A 20,503-nucleotide genomic window follows, 5' to 3' on the forward strand; every position below is an offset into this window, starting at 1 on the left:
CAGGTGTGCATTTTCTACTCTTCAAATTCTGTGACTTGTGATGGTCACCACCGTGCAAGCCATCGCTGGATTGCAGCTGACCCTAGCCACAGTTTGTTTCACAGAAATGGGTCAGCCACGGGCTCTCACTTCGCTGAGACTTGCAGGGATAAACAAGAGTGACTCTGAAATCCATTAACCCCCTTGCCAAGGCCCCCAGTCCACTCTCACATGGGAAAATGTGACACAATGAACCGAGCACTGCAGAGGCAAAAAGTCAGTAATTAGTATGTAGGACGGGGCATGGCGGTGTCTAAACAGAGAAGAAATGGAGCAGAAAACTAAATGGTCACAGGATGCGGAGATGTAACACCGCCATGGGGAAAGCAACACAAAGATTCGGGAGGATTTCGGTAGTGGGGGTTGATATGAAAACAGTCATGGTCTCCAATAGCCTTCTTAGTTCTTACAGAAGGCCTGGAGGTAAATGTTTAAGGAAAGGGTGAGAACTAAATTCAAGTTCAATGTTGCCTCCGGGGCTGGTTTAGAGAATAGCACTCTTGTGTGTCGTATTTTGCTGTCTTAGAACATGATGAGGACATAGAAGAGCATCAGTTTACAAATTGGACAATTACAGTTGTGTGATAAAGGGGGAAATGAAACATGGAAAGCCCAGCCCTGTGTGATTACCACACTGGCTTACACAAAGACCCGGAAGAGCATGCATGTTTTGCAAGCTAAAAATCACAACGGAGGCTGTATTTCGTCTGCGGGATGATAGTTTCTTTTTCCAACTCCTGCCAATTAATTAAAAGAAGACAAGCATGGAATAAGTGTGTTCCTCATTTTTGCTGAAGAGCCAGTGCTCTTCAAGACAATGAGTGGGGAAAAATGAAGACAGCCAAAGTCAATCTAGGTCTCCACCTAACAGCTAGCCTCACTGTGGCAATCCCAGCCAATGAATAGAAAACAAACAAAGGAAAAGCTCTGAGAATGACCTATTTTCTCTTCAATTTGAGTTTTGTATCTGAGTATCTAGTAGTCATCAAGTTCCTGACAGCAATGGCCTTCCTGGTCAGAGATAGCCCATCTGTGAGTGGAGTTTCCAGTTCTAAGTGCAGAGGGACTCTGTTCACACACTTTCTCTACTTTTGGGGATCTCACCACCTAGATGAAAGCATTCGAGAAAGATTATGTTCTCCAGATCTCTGTGAGTTTGAGGCCAGCCTGATCTACAGAGTAAGTTCCAGGACAGCCAAGGCTACACAGAAAAAAACCTGCTTCAAAACACAAAAAAGAGGGGTGTTCTTATGAACATAAACAGCCAACTGTTTTTAATATAGTAACTACTTTGATAGCATTATATCATATTAGTTGTCAATATCCCAAAGAATATTTAACATATATGGGATAATGGCATGTTCATATCACATTAGAAATGGGTGAAGACCATCCTTGGAATTTGGGATCCCTGAAGCTCATAGAGCCAATCCCAAATGCATAGCGAGAGAAGACTATATAACTTTTATATCTATAAAAGCTACTGCAGAATGCAATCATATTTTCCAGTCTGTCTACACCACTCTTATTGAGCACGTATTGACACCAGGTTGCTTAAGGGTCACTGTGAGGAACAAAGTGGCTTCCGTCAATGCCAGCCTGAATGCCAGGCTGCAGTAAGTAAGGTACCACTCTGACTGCTCTTCCTTGTGTCTGTGGCCCGAGTCACTTAGGATACCTGATGATTTCTTCCTAACCAGGCATCTGTTCCACATCTGTCCCCATCTATCACCCCTGTCTAAGTCATCCTCAAGGGACCTGATGTTATTCATTATTTCCCATTGTCTACCACTGTTTCCAAATAGCTAGTTGAGAGCAAGCTCAATAAATGTTTGATGAGTGAATAGATGGATGAATAGCAAGCTCGAGTGTACCTTGCATTGCGTGGCTGAACACGAGCTTCCTGGAGCTGAACCACTCAGCTTCTTCCATGAGGCTCATTAGCACTGACCCTGTGTACGACTGTCTTTGAATAACTCACTCCCATATACTAACCAGACTGGAAAGGGTGGAAAAGGCTCTGTGCATCAATGGCTACTAACGCTGGTGGGGCTGGAGAGGGCTCGTGTATCCAACTCATATTCATCGAGTGTCTCATTTCTTCACCTGCTGGAGGGGAGAGAGGGAAAAACCTCTACCTCGTTCATTTTAATGCATTTGTGATAGATTCCTGGAGAGAAAGGGGATTCGTAGAGGAAACAGAGGCTAAGGACATCTAAAAACGAAGTATGTGTGTGCATGGGATTTACAGATGAGCACACACCCTGCCTTGCCCTGTTCCTAGGCGCCACACCCGGGAGTTTAAAAGAGGGACCTTGTCAATTAAAGCTTTGTCAAGTCAGAACTGAATGGCTCTAGTTTCCCTTCCGCTTTCTTCTCGGGTGATGATTTACCAGAAAACTAGCTAAAAATCTCTCTGAAGAAATGGATTCTAACATTTCCAAAGGAAGTCTCGTCTTTGCCTTTAATAGAATTTTAAGAGTTCCCCTCCCTCATTTAATTTTATTTTTAATCACCAAGTTAATCCATTTTTAAAATATGAAATGGTCGGATGCCGAAGGCTCGTAAGGGAAGACACTCCTTCGGTTTCATTTTGAATCGCACTTGTAAATAAATCTCCCCACGGTATTCACCCACAAGCTCGACATCTCTGCATCCCAGCCTTCTGAGGAATGGGGCTGGCCTGCGAAACACTTTTAAAGTTTTCGCATTTTTGAACGCCTTTCTTGTTTTTTTTTTTTTAATATAATTTAGTGGCCCGGATAATAACTATACTACCAAAAACAAAAGGCAAACGTAATAACCTTTAATTTACGAATCGAGCGGGGTCAGCATTCTTCCTTTGTAAGAACATTTTATTGCACAGCCACATTGTAAATATTTTATTCTTTATGGGCCATATGCTCCTGGCAACAACCACTCGGCAGCCACAGCAAGTATCTCCACCACGAGGCATGGCTCTGCCCAAGAAAACTTGGCAAAAGTAGATGGCAGTTGAAATTGGACGTAGCTCGTCAATGATTCCTAGAGGGATTATCAGCGGTTCTCGACCTCCCTAAGGCTGAAACCCTTCCACACAGTTCTTCATGTTGGGGAACTACAAAATTATTTTCCTTGCTCCTTCCTAACTGCAATCCCTGCTACTGTTAGGAATCATAATGTAACCACCTGTGTTTTCCAGTGGTCTTAAGTGACCCCCGTGAAAGGGTCAGTCAAACCCCTGGGAATTGGGACTCACAAATTGAGAGCCACTGGATTAGATAGATGTTCTGTCTCTCCCAAAGAAGGTTTCTGGTGCTATGATACCATACGCAAGCCTGCATGCTTGCATACTTGGTCTTCTCTGTCTATTTGAGGAGGTTTTGGAACCTTTAAGGGATAAGGCCTTGCTAGGCAAAGAGCCATGCTCAAGTGATGGCTTTATGACCTTTGTTCCTTGCTGCCTGGCTGTTGCAACTGTGTAACCAGCCACACCTATTCCTGCTGCAACCACAGAGATCGACTCCTGGGATTTGCTCCCACTGTATCCTCCCCTTAACTCTGAGCCACAACCAATCATTCCTTCCTTCCATAAATTGTTTCTGTCGGGTACTCCACCATAGCATAGTAATATAGGTACCGTCATAATTATATATCTATTTCTATGCACATTAAGTTCAGCATAAGACAATAAAGGAAAAGTCAGACTGGCAAGCCAGGAACAATGCTGATTTCTAAAATCTAGATCATGCCTGACGTCACTGTCTCAGTAAGGAAGGAGACGCATGGAACATTACTTCCCACAGTTCTGACAAAGATGGGCACTGCACCTCTTGCCTCTGTGGAGAAGTTTAAATGAACATTCATTCCCTTCAGTGGTGTGAAATGCTTTTCCACATCACCTAGCAGGTGCCGGTGAGAGGTGTTACATCGTGTAATTATTGTTTTCATGTGGAATGTCAACTTACATTCAGTGGGCAAGAGTTTGACAGCACGAGGCCCGGAAGAAATTATAGCCAAATTATGGCAGATACAAGGGGTTATCACAGTAATACTGTTGTATCATAAAATATCATATGCTATATTGCAAAAGGGAAATCTCTTCCCCCTTCACTAAATATGTCTTCTGCTCTGGAAAATGGCAGCACATACAGGTGAGATAGTTCAGCAGTACAGAGTAAGCACTGCTCACACAGAGGACCCGAATTCAGTTTCCAGCAACACATGTAGGGTGGCTCACACCTGCCTGTAACTCCAGCTCTCTGCTGGTCTCCTCTGGTACTGCACTGTCATGCACAGCTCCTGCACATGCACATATATGCACACATGACTTTAAAACCACTAGCTAACCATGAATCTGGCCACTGATGTGTCCAATGCGGTACAGCTGTCATGCAGACTTACTCTGTGGGAAGGTAAAGCCATCGTAAGAATAGCTAGTGCACTCCACCCAATCCCATAGGAACTGGACATGGATTTAATTCTTAAAGGAACACACTAGTTCTTTAGCGATATGGTGATTCCATTTGGATTTAACAGACATATAGGCATATGGTACAAAGTTCCACAAAACAACTGAAAATTCAATTTCTTGTGACAACTGGCATCCAAGTGCTAACAGACCCTGAGGCAGTCCATCACATAACCCTTTTATTTCCTTCCTGTGAGAATATTAGCCTCCATTCTTCTTTCTTGGTTTATTACTATTTTTGTGTGTGTTCACATCTGTGAATTGAGTGTGCATGTGGAAGACAGAGACCATCAAGAGCCCTTCCTTCCTCTCATGCTGTTCACTTGGATTTCTAGCCAAGGTCTCTTATTTTTGCCCGGATCTAGATAAGACAAGTAGGTTAAGCTGGCTGGCCAGCTGGGGTTACAAGAGCACGCCACCATGTTGGGTTAAAAAACAAAATGGGTTTTGGGACTTTAACTCCTATCCTCATGCTTGCTGAAGAATATTTTACCTGCTGAGCTTTGGCCCCAGACCATGGCTTGTTCATATTCCCATGATATCAGCACTGTGGTGGTATTTAGCAGCCTAGGATCTAACTGCTGATTGAGTAAGTAATGGGTCCTTTATCTGAATAGTGCAGCTACCTTCATTAGAACCATTACTGCCCTAGCCTGTGTGTGTGTGCAAGTGCATATGCGAGAGGAGAGAGAGAGAGAGAGAGAGAGAGAGAGAGAGAGAGAGAGAGAGAGAGAAGCTGGCAGGAAAATATAGTAAGGGCCAATCTCATATAAAAATTAAAAAAAAAAAAAAAAAAATTCAGGTTGTAACCAAGGAGTCTTACTTGACAGAAAAGTCACAGTATCGGGGCTCTTATGGCACCATAGCATCCAGACCCATTACGGATTTTTAATACTTAACTGATTTTTAATCATCATTTTAAAATTCAATGCCTGAGCCATGAAATTAATTCTGGAAGTAGCGAGGAACATCCTCGGAGCCTGGGCAGAAACATAACTCTTAACCTGATCAATTTCTTTAAGCGCAACTGTCACCGGATAAAATGCCCAGGCAGCCGGTTCCAAGACATTATCTTCTGAGGAAGAGGCACCTTGGGGCTCCAGTTCCATTTCATAAGGCTTCGTGAAGCATGCACAACTTTTGGGCTGTCAATAATACTTCAGTGTCTTAGCTGGAAAGCCCTTCAACCCTTCAGATAAGCTTTTGTTGTTAATCTCTCTCTGGTTGAGAGACAGGTTGTAAGGCAGAGTAAACAGTTGGGGGTGTGTGAGTTTGGACTTCGAAATGAAGCCCCTGCTTTCCCCCTGACAGCTGTATATGTTGCCACCACTAATTGCTTTCTCTTGACCCTGACGGCTGGGTTAGTTTACATAAAGACTGCTGTCCAGGGATACCACTTTTGAGATTTATGAACGGGGCAGAACCTTTTATCACAGCAGTTTATGTGTTTTAACAATGAAGAGTGCCAAGGCAGAACTGTCCATAATTTCAAAGCTGAACCACTTGGACACATCCAGCACTTGTTGCTGTCATGATGAAGCCTTAACTTCCCACAGAGGTCAGCGCACTGACATCCCTCCAGGCTCTACTCTTTCTCTCTACTTCTATTCCGCCATTCTCCTCTCTAGGAATCTTTGTCCTTTCTTTCTCGGTTTGACTCAGTGTTCAGTTGCTGTATGAGATGACTAGGGTAGAGCTGAAGTACCTCGTCAATCCTCCAATTGCACACATGCACTTGGAAATACATAGGAGCAGGGAAAAGTGTGACTGGCATTTCATTCAGGAACTAGGCGAGCTGTGCACATTGCCTGTCTATTTCTTTTTTTTTTTTTTTTTCTATTCTTTTTTTTTAGGAGCTGGGGACCAAACCCAGGGCCTTGCGCTTGCTAGGCAAGCGCTCTACCACTGAGCCAAATCCCCAACCCCTGCCTGTCTATTTCTTACCACACTGTTGCATTTTATCTTAAATTTAATCCCAGAATAAAACTTAAATATCAGGGCAAGCCGAGACCCGAAAATTACTACGAATAGAAGCTAAGCGGGGTGGGAGATGGCTTAGCTGGTAAAGTGCTTTGCTGGGTGAGTGTAGGGACCTGAGTTCAGATCCTCAACAGCTGCCTAGAAGTCACGTACAGTGATATTGTAACACTAGTGCTGTGGGGAAGTGGAAATAAGTGTATCCCTTGGGGGCTTATTGGTCAACCAGCCTAGCTGAATGGTGAGTTCTAGGTACAGTGAGGCCTTCGGGCAAATAAACCCTATGTTGACATTTCTCTCTCTCTCTCTCTCTCTCTCTCTCTCTCTCTCTCTCTCTCTCTCTCTCTCTCTCTCCACACAGAGACAGAGACAGAGACAGAGACAGAGAGACACAGAGAGAAGGCAGGCTTAGAAACTCAACCAAATTAATCAAATTAATACAGCAAGCTGGTTCCAGCTTTGTCAGAAATTCAGACTCCAAAGCAAAGTGGGGACAGTGCTCTGGTCTTCACTGAGCTGTCCTCTCTGCCTGGCTCCTACCTCCCACCCAACAGGGTACATAGGAGTTTCTGATAAAGACTCCTTCCCTGGAGAAGATCACAGGAGGGGACAAGAGGAGCCCTTAAGGCTCTGCAGTGAGATTCCATCCTGAGCTCATAGTCCGCTGGGTGCTAAATAGCAGGTGAAGCAGGAGTACAGGCTGAGAGGAAAATCAAAATGCTGATAGCAAGGAAGATCCTCACTTCTCACCCCAGGGGAGCTTGGAAAAATGTATAATTGACCCTGTTTCAAAGAAGCATGCTGTGCATAACCACTGTATGGCTTCAGTGAGGACTGTCAGAGATGCCATCCAGAAATGATGGGGCTGGCTTGATGGCAAGCCACTCCTAATTATTCATGGGGGTAGAGAAATCATAATAACTTGGCTAAATGGCACTGGCAGATTATCCGAGCCCTCTCTCTCTCTTGAGCAAAGATTAATGTTTCTCACACCTATGCATTTCCTCCTTGAATATGCAGTATTGTTTATTCCTGTGCATTGAAAACTAGGTCAGAGGGGAGGAGTCAGTGAGATGGTAACCGATCTTTACGGACTAGCGTGACATTTTCAAACTCTTCAAGTAACCAGTTAGCTCACAGCTTAACACACATCTCTTAACTTACATTCAGCCCTTGTGTGGAGGTCAGAGGTCAATCTCAGGCAAGGTTCCTCAAGGGTTATGCACCTTGTTTTATAGCGTGGCCTAAGCTCACTGATAAGGCTCGTGAAGAAACAGAAATATGCCTTCCTTTAGCATCTCTCCAAAGCTGGGCGTGCACAGCCGTCACCCCCTGGCTTTTTAAATTTGGTTCTAGGGAGCGAATTCGGGTCCTCAAAGCCTGAATGGCAAGCACCTTACCCACTGAGCCATCTGCCCAGTGCCTCCCTCTCAGCGTTCTCAATCCCTAATTGTCTTCATGGAAGGATGCTACGTTTGCTCTGTTTGTCCTCACAATGCCAAAAGGCAGTTATTAAAGAGAGAGAAGGACACGGCTTAACCATGGGCTTCTGTCAGACCCTGAACTTTTGAGCAGGCAGCCTAGAAACGGGACAGGACATCTGTATCTTAGGTCGCTTACCTGGATTACCATCTGAGTGATAAGCAGTGGGAGCATACACTACGAACCAAGACCTGAGAATGATGGCGGAAAGTGGGTATCTCAATTTGATTTCCACCTTAATCAACAAATTACATTATTACACCATTGAGCTGCTATACACTATGAAGAATTTCCCCTGCAAAACTTGGAATTCGAGCAACTTTTCATGCAAAAATGGACTGATGGTGCAGATGACAGAACAGTTAAAAATAACCCAGTAGACCTCCAGAAATTCCCATGAGCACTTGGGGGACTTTGTTCTTACTCTTTTACCAAACTGGTTATGGCCCATCTTCCCTGATCTGACCATACAATGGTCTCCCCTCATTACAGTATCAGCTATTTGCAACCCCAAAGTAAAAAGAAATACATGTTTCAGATGGGGAGGAAAAGATGTATTATACTTGACACTGAAGTATGCTTTTTAGCCTATGGCTTGGACATCAAAGCCTTACCCCAGACAAACCTCCCCAAATCCCTAAGCCACATCGCTCAGTACATAACTCTGGGGTTGGGGAAGAATTGAACGAAACATCAGGGGCACCTTCATGAGCCTGTTCACAGACAGAGAGGAGATTCTCCAAATCAGAGCACTTTTCAAAGAAAAAGACAGGGGGACAGTCTTCCTCTGACCTTGGAAGCTACGAAGGACGACGTTACTTTAATTTGCATTCCCGATTTTAACAACACAGTCACACAGCACCGGTGGGACCGGCGCTCGGTTTCCACTGAAGATTCCTCATCATTTCGTTCCGGCTCATTATGTTGATAACTGCCAAGCAGCATTAGAAGTGAGGGCTTTGAGTAATAGGACTGAAATGGTGATTTTAAAACAATACACTGTCTAGAGGAAAGACAGCGGCACGCTAAATTCAATTACAGAAGAGGGCCGCAGAGACGAAGTCAGTATCGTCCACTGCTCGGAGCTGGCTTGGCCAGTTCACCTGCTCGCTGCCCTCCATCTGCAGAAAGCGTTCAACTCAGGACCTTTTAGCCTAGATCTGGATACATTTGTGCTTATATTATTAGCCTTGAGCTTCTCCAGTGTGAGCTGTCTTAAAAGCTGCGATTTGGGGGGAATAGTTAAGCCACTAAGTGTTGACCAATCACTCTTACATGGTTGGAACAGTTGATGGAGTTACTCAAGGCCATTTACCCAGAGGCAAATGCACAGAGACCCTTCAAGTTGGCAGTGGAAAGTTACCATCTCACATCTGCAGAACGGCCCTGATCTTGGACACTGATAAGTTTCGCCTAACAAGTCAAACACGGAGCAGAAAGAAAAGCAAGGATTTCTTTTGTTCAGTTGAAGATGATAGGGATGAACTCTGAACAGGGCTAAACGAACGAGCAAAGTTACAGTTGTGGGTTTAGGGTTTTTTTTTTTTCTTCTCTCTCTCTCTCTCTCTCTCTCTCTCTCTCTCTCTCTCTCTCTAGGTATACAAAGCTAATGACTTCTTTCATGAGGTATGCGGCTTACCTATTTTAAAATGTATCAAAAATTGCAAGCTTCCTTAAACATAATATCGGTTGGCTCAGCCTCCTCGATACAATGACCAAACACCATAAAGGTCATAAAGGACTTCCTGTTCTTAGCGTGGGAGCCTTCCCAACCTTTTGGAAAGCCAGACTACATTTCAGAAGGGAAAGGGAAATTCAAGGGGAGAAGGGGCTAGGTAGCTTAGTTACAGAACATGCATATTGTTGTTGTTATTATTATTATTACATCATCATCATCATCATTATACCACCATACAGGGGTGGGGCAGTGGGGGTGGCTCGAGTCATGCTATAATCCCAGGACTTGGGAGGTAGAGGATCAAGAAAGAGTTGAGGATCCATAGCCAACAGAGAGTTAAAGGCCAACCTGGGATACCTGACACCCTCTCTCAAAAAAAATAAATTAAAAACCTATAAATAAGTAAGTAAATAAGTAAATAAATCTTGTTTGGAAGAGTCATGAACTCAGATTGCATCCTCAGCTTCACTGTTTTCCTGGGTGTCTGTGTCTACAGGCAACGTTGCCAGAAAACTACAGTGCTTTTCTCCTCTGATCAAATTCAGTGAGGGAATGTGGGAGAAGCATTTACATTTCTGCTCTCTGACATCAATCCATAGGGAGTCTGAAAGAACCACAAAAACCCAAACCAAAAACATGCATAGTGAGGGGGACTTGGTTGGTTATATGACCTCCAACTGGGTTGGGTTACTTTTCAGAAGGAGACAAATGAACAATTTGATTTTCATTAAGAGCAAACGTTCTGGGTCCTTGAAATATCCTTCTAGAGTTTCCACTAGCTGAACGTTACAGGCATGAAAGAGAATCTCTGAGCTCTCGCCCTTCACACAGAGAACCACTGCTGCTTGATCACCCACCAGTCATGTGGTCAGCCACACAGACTCTCAAGTCTGGCCCCGGTCCTACTAACCCATAAGTGGCTTTCCTGTGGCTTCTTTCACAGGGATGTGAAGTGTCACACTGCTCTGGCTGGGTCTGGTAGCACCCACCTATGATCTGGAATTAGCACAATTGGGAGGAAGATGTAGGTGGATCGTGAGTCTGAGGCTAACCCACATAATTTAACAAGATTCCCACCTCTAATTAAATTAAAAAGAGCCGGGTGTCTGGTTTAACAGTAGAACTCTTGCTTAGCATATGCAAGGATTGGGGTTCAATCCCCAGAAGTAGAAAGAAATAAAACAACAACAACAATAAGAAATACTAATGTCAACCTTCAGCTTAGGCTTCCTTCTTTTGAACAGGTATGGACTACTTTTTTAAATACTCAGACAGAAACATCTCAGTCTGCCTGCACCACATGTTAGGCTAACCAGTGGTTTGCTCAAAAGTCCTTCAAACTTTTAATTTTTCCAGGAGTGTGGACCGTGTGAACTTTTAGGCTTCTCCTTCGAAATTAGCTGGTGCGACTTGTATTTACCTGGTCTAATTGTTCCCCAAGTGAACAAAAATCTGATTTTACAAGCCAATGGAGCAGAGTCTCACTTTGGTCAGAAGAATGAGTCTTGGAGAGTGTGTTTTATTTCTTCATTAGTGCGCCGTCACAGTGAGCGATCACTAAATGCAGGGCTGCATAAGAATGCTTGGGTTAAAGACAGCATAATGAACAAAGAAGGTAAGGTGCCTGATTATCTTGGCTGTCAGCACAAGGGAATTGGGTTCGTCACCTGGCTTAACCAACTGGGAAGAACTGATTAGCGGCTGGAATCCGTTTGAAAGGATCCCCTGATGTTTATGTTCCCTTCCATCGCCACATCTTGTCAAGAGAATCGGATAAAGTCGGAATGGGGAGGATTTGTCTGTGGGTTATCTGAACAAGAGGTTCTTTGAGGAACTCCCACTGTTTCCTCTACTGAATCATCTACTTAAGTGCAGGGTAGAATGGGACTTTCTTCTGCAAAGTTAGAAACCTCTCTGTCTCTGCTGTATGTATCTATCGGTGTCTGCAGCAACCTCGTGTGGCTACTCAGGTCTGGAAATACAGAGAACACAAATGAGTACCTGAAGTGAAACTTAACATTACAGGCACCTCCAGCCACATGTCCCTATTGGCTGTAGTCTATATTCAACAGAAAGGGAGGAACAGGAGTCTCAGAAACAGATGCTAATCCTGCTGTCTAATACAGGTCCCTGAGCATCTTCCTCAAAAGAAGAATCCCAAGGTTTACATAATTAGCCAAGTGAAGAAATGTTAACTCGATAGAGATGTGATATCCATCTTAACCGTACAAGATTAAAAGTCAGACTTTTGAGTCCGATCTCAGTGATCCTAGGGAAGGCTGGCTGGGAAGTCTGTGGGCCTGTCATCAGCCCTATTGCTTCTTCATAGAAGCCCCCGGGGAGCAAGCCAGCAGGATACAATGATGGTCAGCCCACAAGACCTCAGAGCGAAGAGTAGAAGCAATTTAAAGAATTGGGAAGAACCCCTGCTGCTCTTTATTGACCTTTATTCACAACTCAAAAGCTCACAACTCTTGCTCTTTAATCTTGTGGAACACAATCTCCGGGTGGGGGTGGGGAGTGGGACAGGAAGGGAAGGGAGCACGTGGTGGGGAGGACAAGACTGGAAAGTCATATCGAATTTTTAAAAATGTTGGTTTCAGTTCATGAGTTTGAAAAAAAAAATCAGTACTTTTTGTTGTTTTTATTTGCGTGTCTGGGATATAATTTAAAATTTTTTTTTTCTGCAACAATATAAAATTTCACAAAGTTATGGTGCGGGATGGCAAACAGCCCAGCACAACACACATATGACAATCTCTGGAGGTGCCCTACACTCCCAAGCACCAAAGGACAGTCACTAGGTTGGCACAGGGCCGAAGAGAATATGCTCGACAACAAATCAGAATCGGGAGAATAAAAAACAGCCGCCATTCAATGCTAAGTTTCCTGACATTCACTGCAGTCAAACCTTACCCAGAAGGAAGGAAGGAGTCTCAGTGTGAGAGTAGGTGGGGTACCTCACACAAATAAAGGGCTATTATGTAAACACCAGCCTGAAATACTTCCTCTTAAACCTGCTCTTGTCCCCACGTTCCCACCACTCCACTGTTCTGTGGTAGTGCCGGCAGACAGAGGCAGGGCATTCATTCTTAAATAACCAAGTTTAACACAGAATAAAAAATACTCAGGATATTTTATTTACTTTATTTTATTTTATTTTGAGACAGGGTTTTTCTGTGTAGACCCAGCTATACTAGAACTCAGTCTGAAGACCAGGCTAGCCTTGAACTATCTGCCTCTCTGCCTCTGTCTCCCTGGGATTAATGGGGTGCACCACCACCTTCTAGCTGAAAGACTCAAGATAAAGGTTTAAAGAGCAAGCCAGTGGAAGGGAACAAGGATGGTGGTGGGGAGACCATGCAGACAAAAAACTTAGTCTAGGGATGGTTATTAAAAAGGGAGGGTGCTTAAGAGACCTTTAACTGCCATGAATGAATGGAAGGCTAGATTAGATCCCTTTGCACTCTTTAATTCTAGAAGTTTATTGCTTGATCTGGGATACCAAGAAAGAGAACCTCCCAGGAGTATGTACTTGAGAATTCAGGCAGCACAGCTCCATCCCTGTGCTGGTCAGGGTATCTCAGATCTAGCAGTTGGTTTATTTAAAAACAAAAACACAAAAACCCCAACGAGTCCTTCAATACATGGCACTACAGTGTGAGTTTGTGATCAAGTTTAATCATCCAAAGTGCTGGGCACATATAGTATTTACATCACCACAGTAGGCTGTCATCACAGTAGATTCCTTGCTATAAAAGCCAATCCAGAAGGGATGGCAATTTCAGCACAGGTCAAGGGTGGACCTCAAACTTCTCTCTTTCTTTCCACTAAGGGTGGGTGGTTCTTGACTGTACTACAGAATAATCCCTCCCTGCAGCTTGAACTGCTCAAAAACCAGGAATGACTTCTAGGTTCACTGATGTTGGCCCACGCTGGTCCATCTGGAATTTATAGTAGTATTTCAAGATCACAATTATGATACTGTGTTCCTATATAGCAGCCTTATTTATTATAATAGTCAGAAGCTGCAAAGAACCCAGATGTCCTTCAACAGAGGAATGGATACACAAAATGTGGTACATTTACAAGTAGAATACTACTCAGTTATTAAAAACAATGACTTCATGAAATTCATAGGTAATGGATAGTATGCATGATAAGTGGATATTAGCCCAAAAGCTCAGAATACCCAAGATACACAATTCACAGACTATATGAATCTCAGGAAGAAGGAAGGAAGACAAAAATGTGGATGTTTCAATCCTTCTTAGAAGGGGGAAAATGCTCACAGGAGTAAATACAAGGACAAATGTGGAGCAGAGACTGAAGGAAAGGTCATCCAGAGACTGCCCCACCTGGGGATCCATTCCATATATAGGCACCAAACCCAGACAGTATTGCTGATGCCAAGAAGTGCATGCTGACAGGAACCTGATATGGATGTCTCCTGAGAGGCTCTGCAAGAGCCTTACTGATACAGATGAGGATGCTTGCAGCTAACCATCAGACTGAGCACGGGGACTCCAATGGAGGAGTTAGAGAAAAGATTGAAGGAGCTAACGGGTTTGCAACCCCATAGGAAGAACAACAGTATCAACCAACAAGACCCTTCCAGAGCTCCCAGGGACTAAACCACCAACCAAAGAGTACACATGGAGGGACCCATGGCTCCAGCCGCATATGTAGCAGAGGATAGCACTGTCTGGCATCAATAGGAGAAGCCCTTGGTCCTGTGAAAGCTTGTTTCCCCAGTGTAGGGGAATGCCAGGGAGGGGGTGGATGGGAAGGGGAGCATCTTCATAGAAGCAGAGGGAGGAGGAATAGGAGGCAGGGGGACCAGGAAAGGGGATAGCCTTTGAAATGTAAATACATAAAATATCCAATGAAATATGCAAAAAAAAAATCAAAAAATTATAATAGTAAAATATAAAAAAGCCAAGTAGAATTGTTTTACATGTTATAGGCACACAACCACCATGAGGATAATAACTACTGTCCTCAGAGAGATAGAGGGAAATATTCCTAACCCCTAAATTCCAATGTGCTCTAGAACCTGATGTTGTTTGTGTAGGAGTGATGATGTGATAAGGGGACACTTGATGTCACATTGTCTGCAGTGAAAACAGAGACACGCTGTAAGCACCGTGTGAAGTTGCCATCGGGCAGTGAAGGTAACATAAAACATAAATGAGATTCAGGTTTAGAACTGGGTCTCATTCCAAATATTTGCAAATATTGCAAACAAATCCCGCAAATCTCTAAATAAAATGCTTTCCACAACAAAGATACATAGCAAATGCTATTATTAGTTCTCTATTATTAGTTCTGTTCAACACATGGGAAAATTAAGACTTCGCAGGCTAGTAAACCACGGACTGAGAAACAATTCCTGGACTTGACGTCCTATAAGCTACATTACCAGGCTGTGCCCTCAAAGACAGTTCTCAGCTAGTGCAGAATGAGGGAAACACCCAGGACCCCTCATGTCTGCCTTGGTCAGGGTCACAGGCACTGCGAGGCCTATGGTAATACCTTGGGAACATTGTTCAAAGAAGGTGTGAGACTGTCCTATCCAGCTTCAACCAGACTTGCCAACCCCGTCTATTCATTCCCCCAGCATTTATTAAGTGCCTAATATGAAATAGGCATTTATTAGGGTCCTGGCCTAAGTGTTAGGAACACCAAACTATGACGGAAGAAGGACAACCAAAGCAATGACCTCAGTGTACTCTAAGCCGTTTCTTCTGGGCCCAAAACATTCCCAAAGCCTACCTTCTACCTAGTTCTCCTGTGCCTGTCAGATTGCCCCCAGCCCTCGATGCAATGGTAAAACCATTTATAAATTCCATTCTCAGCTGTAATTACACTGTCAAACAACCTGAACACTCAATTTCTGTTCCACAAAGTAGTCCGTTGGCAGCTGTGCATTTTTTTATTTTATTATTATTATTTTTTTTGACGGCAACCAGAACCAGCGGAGAAAGAGCCTTCCTTTTCATACGCTTTGCGCCTGCTATGATAGAAGGGGCTGTGAGCTTGATATCTAATTTGCCCCCTGCAAGGTTATCCTGGGAGAAGTCCTGGCAGCACCCTGCTAGGTGGTAATGAAAGCCGCTGGCATCGCAGAAGACAAGAGACAAGCAAACCACTTACGGGTGCAGGGCATGGACGCGGCATCGTTGTCAGCTCTGAAAAAGCCTCGGTCACAGGTGCAGGACGTGGCTCCTTCCCAGACAGAGTAGCTGTGCGGTGGACACTTGGCACAGGTGGCGTCCGTGGAGAGAGCTTTGTAATATCCAATTTTGCAAGCTACAGGGGAGGAGAAAAAGAAAAGCCAATGTGAAACGCTGCAAAAGCAACACAGCAAAACATGTGAAGGCATTTTCTTGAGCGCAGAAGTCCGGGTGGGGTGGGGGTAATGGTAGGAAGGTAGCCATGATCACCTGACTTGAAGTGCAGGCTAAAGCAACCCAAGACAGGAATGGATAGGGCTTAATGTGACTCAGGCAAACTCTGTAGCTGAAGGTGGCCTTAAATTTCTCATACTTCTCCCTTCAGCTTCTCTCTCCTTAAGTGTTGGGGCTCCAAGCATGTGCCACCCTGCCTGGTTTATGCAGGGATGGTGATCAAACCCAAGAGTTTTCTGCCTGCTAGGTAAGCATTTCTGCCAACTCAACTATGGACCTAGCTTCTCTTCAAGGCTCACGGGCAAATCTGATTTTGTGTCAGAGAGCCTCCAAAGGACACTGTGATCATGTAGAGCGAAGACGAAGTTTCCTGGAACATCTCAGGGTTAGAGGCACTATCTTGACCCACCTTACTGTAGCCCCTTTCCAAAGCATCGTCTTTAAAAGGAAGAAAGCTTCCAGCAGGTAACTGCAACTTGTTACACCGCAGCTTTGACCTCCAAGTCCTCTGCCCCCAGAACTTGGACACACAACCACTTACTTTTGAATCTGAAGGTAGTGTGTGTGTGTGTGTGTGTGTGTGTGTGTGTGTGTGTGTGTGTGTGTGTTGGGGGTGGGGATCTTTGATTTATTCAACAGGATGGAAGTGTGTCCAAATGTTAAAAAGTTGGTCAGCGGTTATTTCCTTATTACGGTTACGGGAAGACTCAAATAGAAAGTAAAACGAAAGCATTTATAAAAGACAGGAGTTTGTACTGCGTGAGCCGTTTCCTTTCAGGGCAATACAATGAAGGGTACTTAAAGATAGACTCTGGGGCAGGACAGGACAAGTAGCGTATTTAAGCCAGCTAATAACGGTGTTTATTCTCAAGGGCACAGATTCCCCGACCATCATTTTCAGCATACAGCCTCTGCCCCCTGCATGCGCACCCTACAGAGGTGAATTCATTCAGGGAACACGGGCTTTTAGGCACCTGTGATCGGCTTTCCATGATCTCAACTTTATAAACATCACACGGACACTGAAGACTGCTTTCGCTAATGTGGAAAACGTCAATGCTGCTCCGAAATCTCATCATAAAAATTAATTAATAGGGCTTTGCCCCCTTCCCCCTCTTTTTCCTCCCACACCCTATCTTAACCTAAACTAAAAACTGACTGGCCCCGTCGTCAAGGTCACAGATAAGGACGCTGATAATTAAGCTATTCCATAACATCTGAGGTCGGGAAAGAAAATGAGCTACCCACAATTTCCCCGGCGTGAGCTTTGCTATGCTAGCTTCATGCACCATGTTTTCGGAATGTGTCAACACTACCAAAACCGGTGTGGAGGAAGGACCCGTTGCATATCTCACCAGCTCGACATGCAAGAGACCAACCACACAGTAGCGGTGCAGGGACCTCTCCGAAAGGACTCGCTGGATTCTCTTTGGTAAGACTACACAGACTCGGCAGCCGCAGAGAGCTGCCCCATCCGTCCGGAAGCATCCACCCACACACCAGCCAGTGAAGCCTGCCTCCTCACCCTTTGGCCTGGCCTGCAAGGATTTTCCTCCTCTTCCCATAATGACGAGCAGAGAAAGACCTTAGCAGGCGCTCAGAAAGGCACAGTTACTTCACTCTTATTAACTGAAGTTGTTTATGGAATTCCCTTAACGAGCCAAAACTTTATGGCGTGTGGAGCACCAACAATAAAAGTGCTCCCAGATCAATCTCTCCCTTGTTTGCCTTTCGGTCTTTCACTGGACCGAAGCATCTTTAGAAAAACAAATTGCTTTGGTGGCTGTGATTTATGTGTCTCCCAAGTTCATATGCATCCCATAATTAGATATGGTTCAGCTTGCAAGGTGCTTTGGGTCGTGTTTAAGATGGCCCTAGGGTTTTCATGAAAATCCGCAACCCGGACATTGGCAGGAAGAAGTAAGGCCAGGTCTTGTGGTCCGTCACACAGAAAGAGTCCTAAACAAATGCTCAAACTCCCTGGGTCTCACATGCCACTCAGTGAGTCACATAAGACAAAAAAAAAGCAACTACGGAAACTATGTTGGGAGTACCAACAAGACACAAATTATTTTAGTGTCTTACAGAAAAATGTATAAAATGTATTCTGTATGTCTCTAGTGAATGAAAATGGACTCAGTAAAGAAGGTCGAATAGAAACTGCCAAGACCATCTCCTAGGAGAGCGCGGAGAAGGGACCAGGGGAAAGATTTCTAGAGTTCAAGGTGAATGGAAGAAAGGGGGCTTGTGAGCTGAGATGGGACTTACGTGTGTAGTGACTGAGGGAGCCTAGAGGCTAGCATTGACCTTGTCAAGATAGTAGGCACCAGTCATATGTTAATAGAGCACTACAAGTTCCTCTAACCACAGAGAGAAGGCCATTTTAGCTAGCAGGAACTTTCTTTCAGCCCCTGGGGGAATGGGAGCTTTTGTCTAAATGCCAATCTGGGGAAAAGGACTTTTTCTTACAGGACCAGACACCTGCCTAATTCAAGCACACTTTCATTTTCAAACATAAACATTTCATGTTGCAGGGTGAGAGTAGAAGGTGATAATTGATAGAAATTAGTCAGTGACCGATCAGTATGATAACGAAAACACTGGATTCTACCGGAGGATGTTTCTTCCAATTTGTTAAAAGCTCAAAACGCACTGTGCTTCTTCAGTGAATTTAAAGGGGAGAGAAAGTGCTTGGGTTTGTACAGTTTCTTTTCTTCCTCGACGTTCATATCAACATGTTGCCAAGGACAAATGGGTTTAGTCAGGAAATACAGAGTTCTATACCAATTTAGAAAATTGAAAGCCACTGTTCTTTCAACACATTGACTATTTTCATCTCTTAACTTCTTGCTTTTACAAGCATAAAAAAAAAAAAAAAAAAAAAAAAAACACTGAATTGTCATTGTGCTATTCTCGGCAGTCCCTGCTACCCTTAACTACATTAAGACCATGTTATTAATATTTCAGGATTCTTAGAAAGGCTCTTTCAAAATATAGCAGTGGCTTTTCACACACACAGCCATTTTGCTGCCTACATTCAAAATGACCTGCTAAATTGATGGTTTGGTGCATTTCTTTGCTCTGTGTGGTTCAGCCTTTCAGAATTTAGCCCATAGATGCGTAAGTGCATCCTGCATCTGTTCGCCACTCTACTTAAGAATCTCACCGTCCCTTTTATTTGCAAGGTAATTCCTGTGAAAGATGCACTTGGTACAATGCAGGCTGACATATACTTATCTCTCGTCATTTTTTCTTCTGAGTCGAGAACTGTTGCCCTGCATTTTTGAAAGCGAATGACTTTATAAGCAAATCCAACATGTTTCCTCAAGAAGGTCTTTTTTTCCTCCTGTATGTCCCAGTAAAGATGGTCAGTCAGGATGGGTCCTCTGAACTCTGTTGCTCATGGAAAGAACTCAGTACATCAAACTTCTAGCCAATCCCTTTAGCTTCACCTTAATCACTTATTTATGTTAACATAAAATAAAGGAAAACGGAGGAGGGTAAGAAAGAAAAGGACACATTCCTGTCCTTAGTATACCTACAACTGCAACTTTAAGATTCTTCACCAAAGGTAGCAGAATCAGGACACAGGAATATAAGACAGGAAGAGAACCATAAGTTCTAGTAGCCCGGCCTACGCAGTTGAGACCGTGTCTCATACCAAACAAAAGCTAATGTAAATTCTGAACTTTTAACTTATAGGGATTTCTTGTTCTGCTTTGATTATAGATGCAATGAGCTGGCTATACCTACTCCTTAAAGAATACCCGGTGTAGAGAGCACACGGGAGGCTGAAGGCTATGGGTTCTTGAGTTCCAAGCCAAAGTTCAACACAGTATGGCCACTTTTCTTCTAGAATTACAAAGAGTCACAGCACCTAGTTGTCTTCATAGATGATTTTAAACTAATTTGTAGAAGAACTAATAACAGCCATGTTGGTGACAGATGTCAAACAAATTATTTAATTAGTCGTCATAAGGATCCAAGTGCTTGAAGTACTAATGCTATTTTGCAGATATGCAAGAATCCAAGGCTGTAAAAGGAAAACTTCGAAGTCATACAAGCATCTAACTCCAGAGTTCATGTCACCCGAAAGGTTTGCATGCACTGTAGTGAGGTGGACCTTTCAGCAAAATTCTGATTTTAATTCAGACTGGTGGGGAAGTACAGAGATGTCCCACAGCTCTCACCCAGATTCTCACGGCTGCCTTCACCAGTCATTGCTGTCATCCGGGAGCCACTGTCTGGTTTGAGATCCTCTAGAGCTGCCACTATCCTACTGGGAGCTTGGGGTGAAGCTGGCCTATATGGGACCAGCTATAGGAGCAAAATACACTCCGGACTCCAGGCACCTAACCTCAACCTACTACTATGTATACACACACAAACCTGCTTCATTTTACAATTAGTATCTAGCGAAATCACAAATAAAACGCCACTGTCTTGCATTTCATCTTTTACAATATT

General features: G+C 43.9%; 1 protein-coding gene across 3 annotated transcripts in view; it reads right to left on the reverse strand.

Moving 5' to 3' along the window:
• Positions 1-20,503, reverse strand: part of Epha4 (EPH receptor A4) — a 142,797-nt gene that overhangs the window by 60,702 nt on the left and 61,592 nt on the right. For all 3 annotated transcript variants that reach the window (XM_032901430.1, XM_032901432.1, XM_032901431.1), the window contains one exon: positions 15,783-15,938. In XM_032901430.1, the coding sequence (XP_032757321.1) occupies positions 15,783-15,938 (156 nt within the window). The remainder of the gene's footprint in view (positions 1-15,782; positions 15,939-20,503) is intronic.

This window comes from Rattus rattus, chromosome 4 (genome assembly GCF_011064425.1).
Source record: "Rattus rattus isolate New Zealand chromosome 4, Rrattus_CSIRO_v1, whole genome shotgun sequence".
NCBI lineage: Eukaryota > Metazoa > Chordata > Mammalia > Rodentia > Muridae > Rattus > Rattus rattus.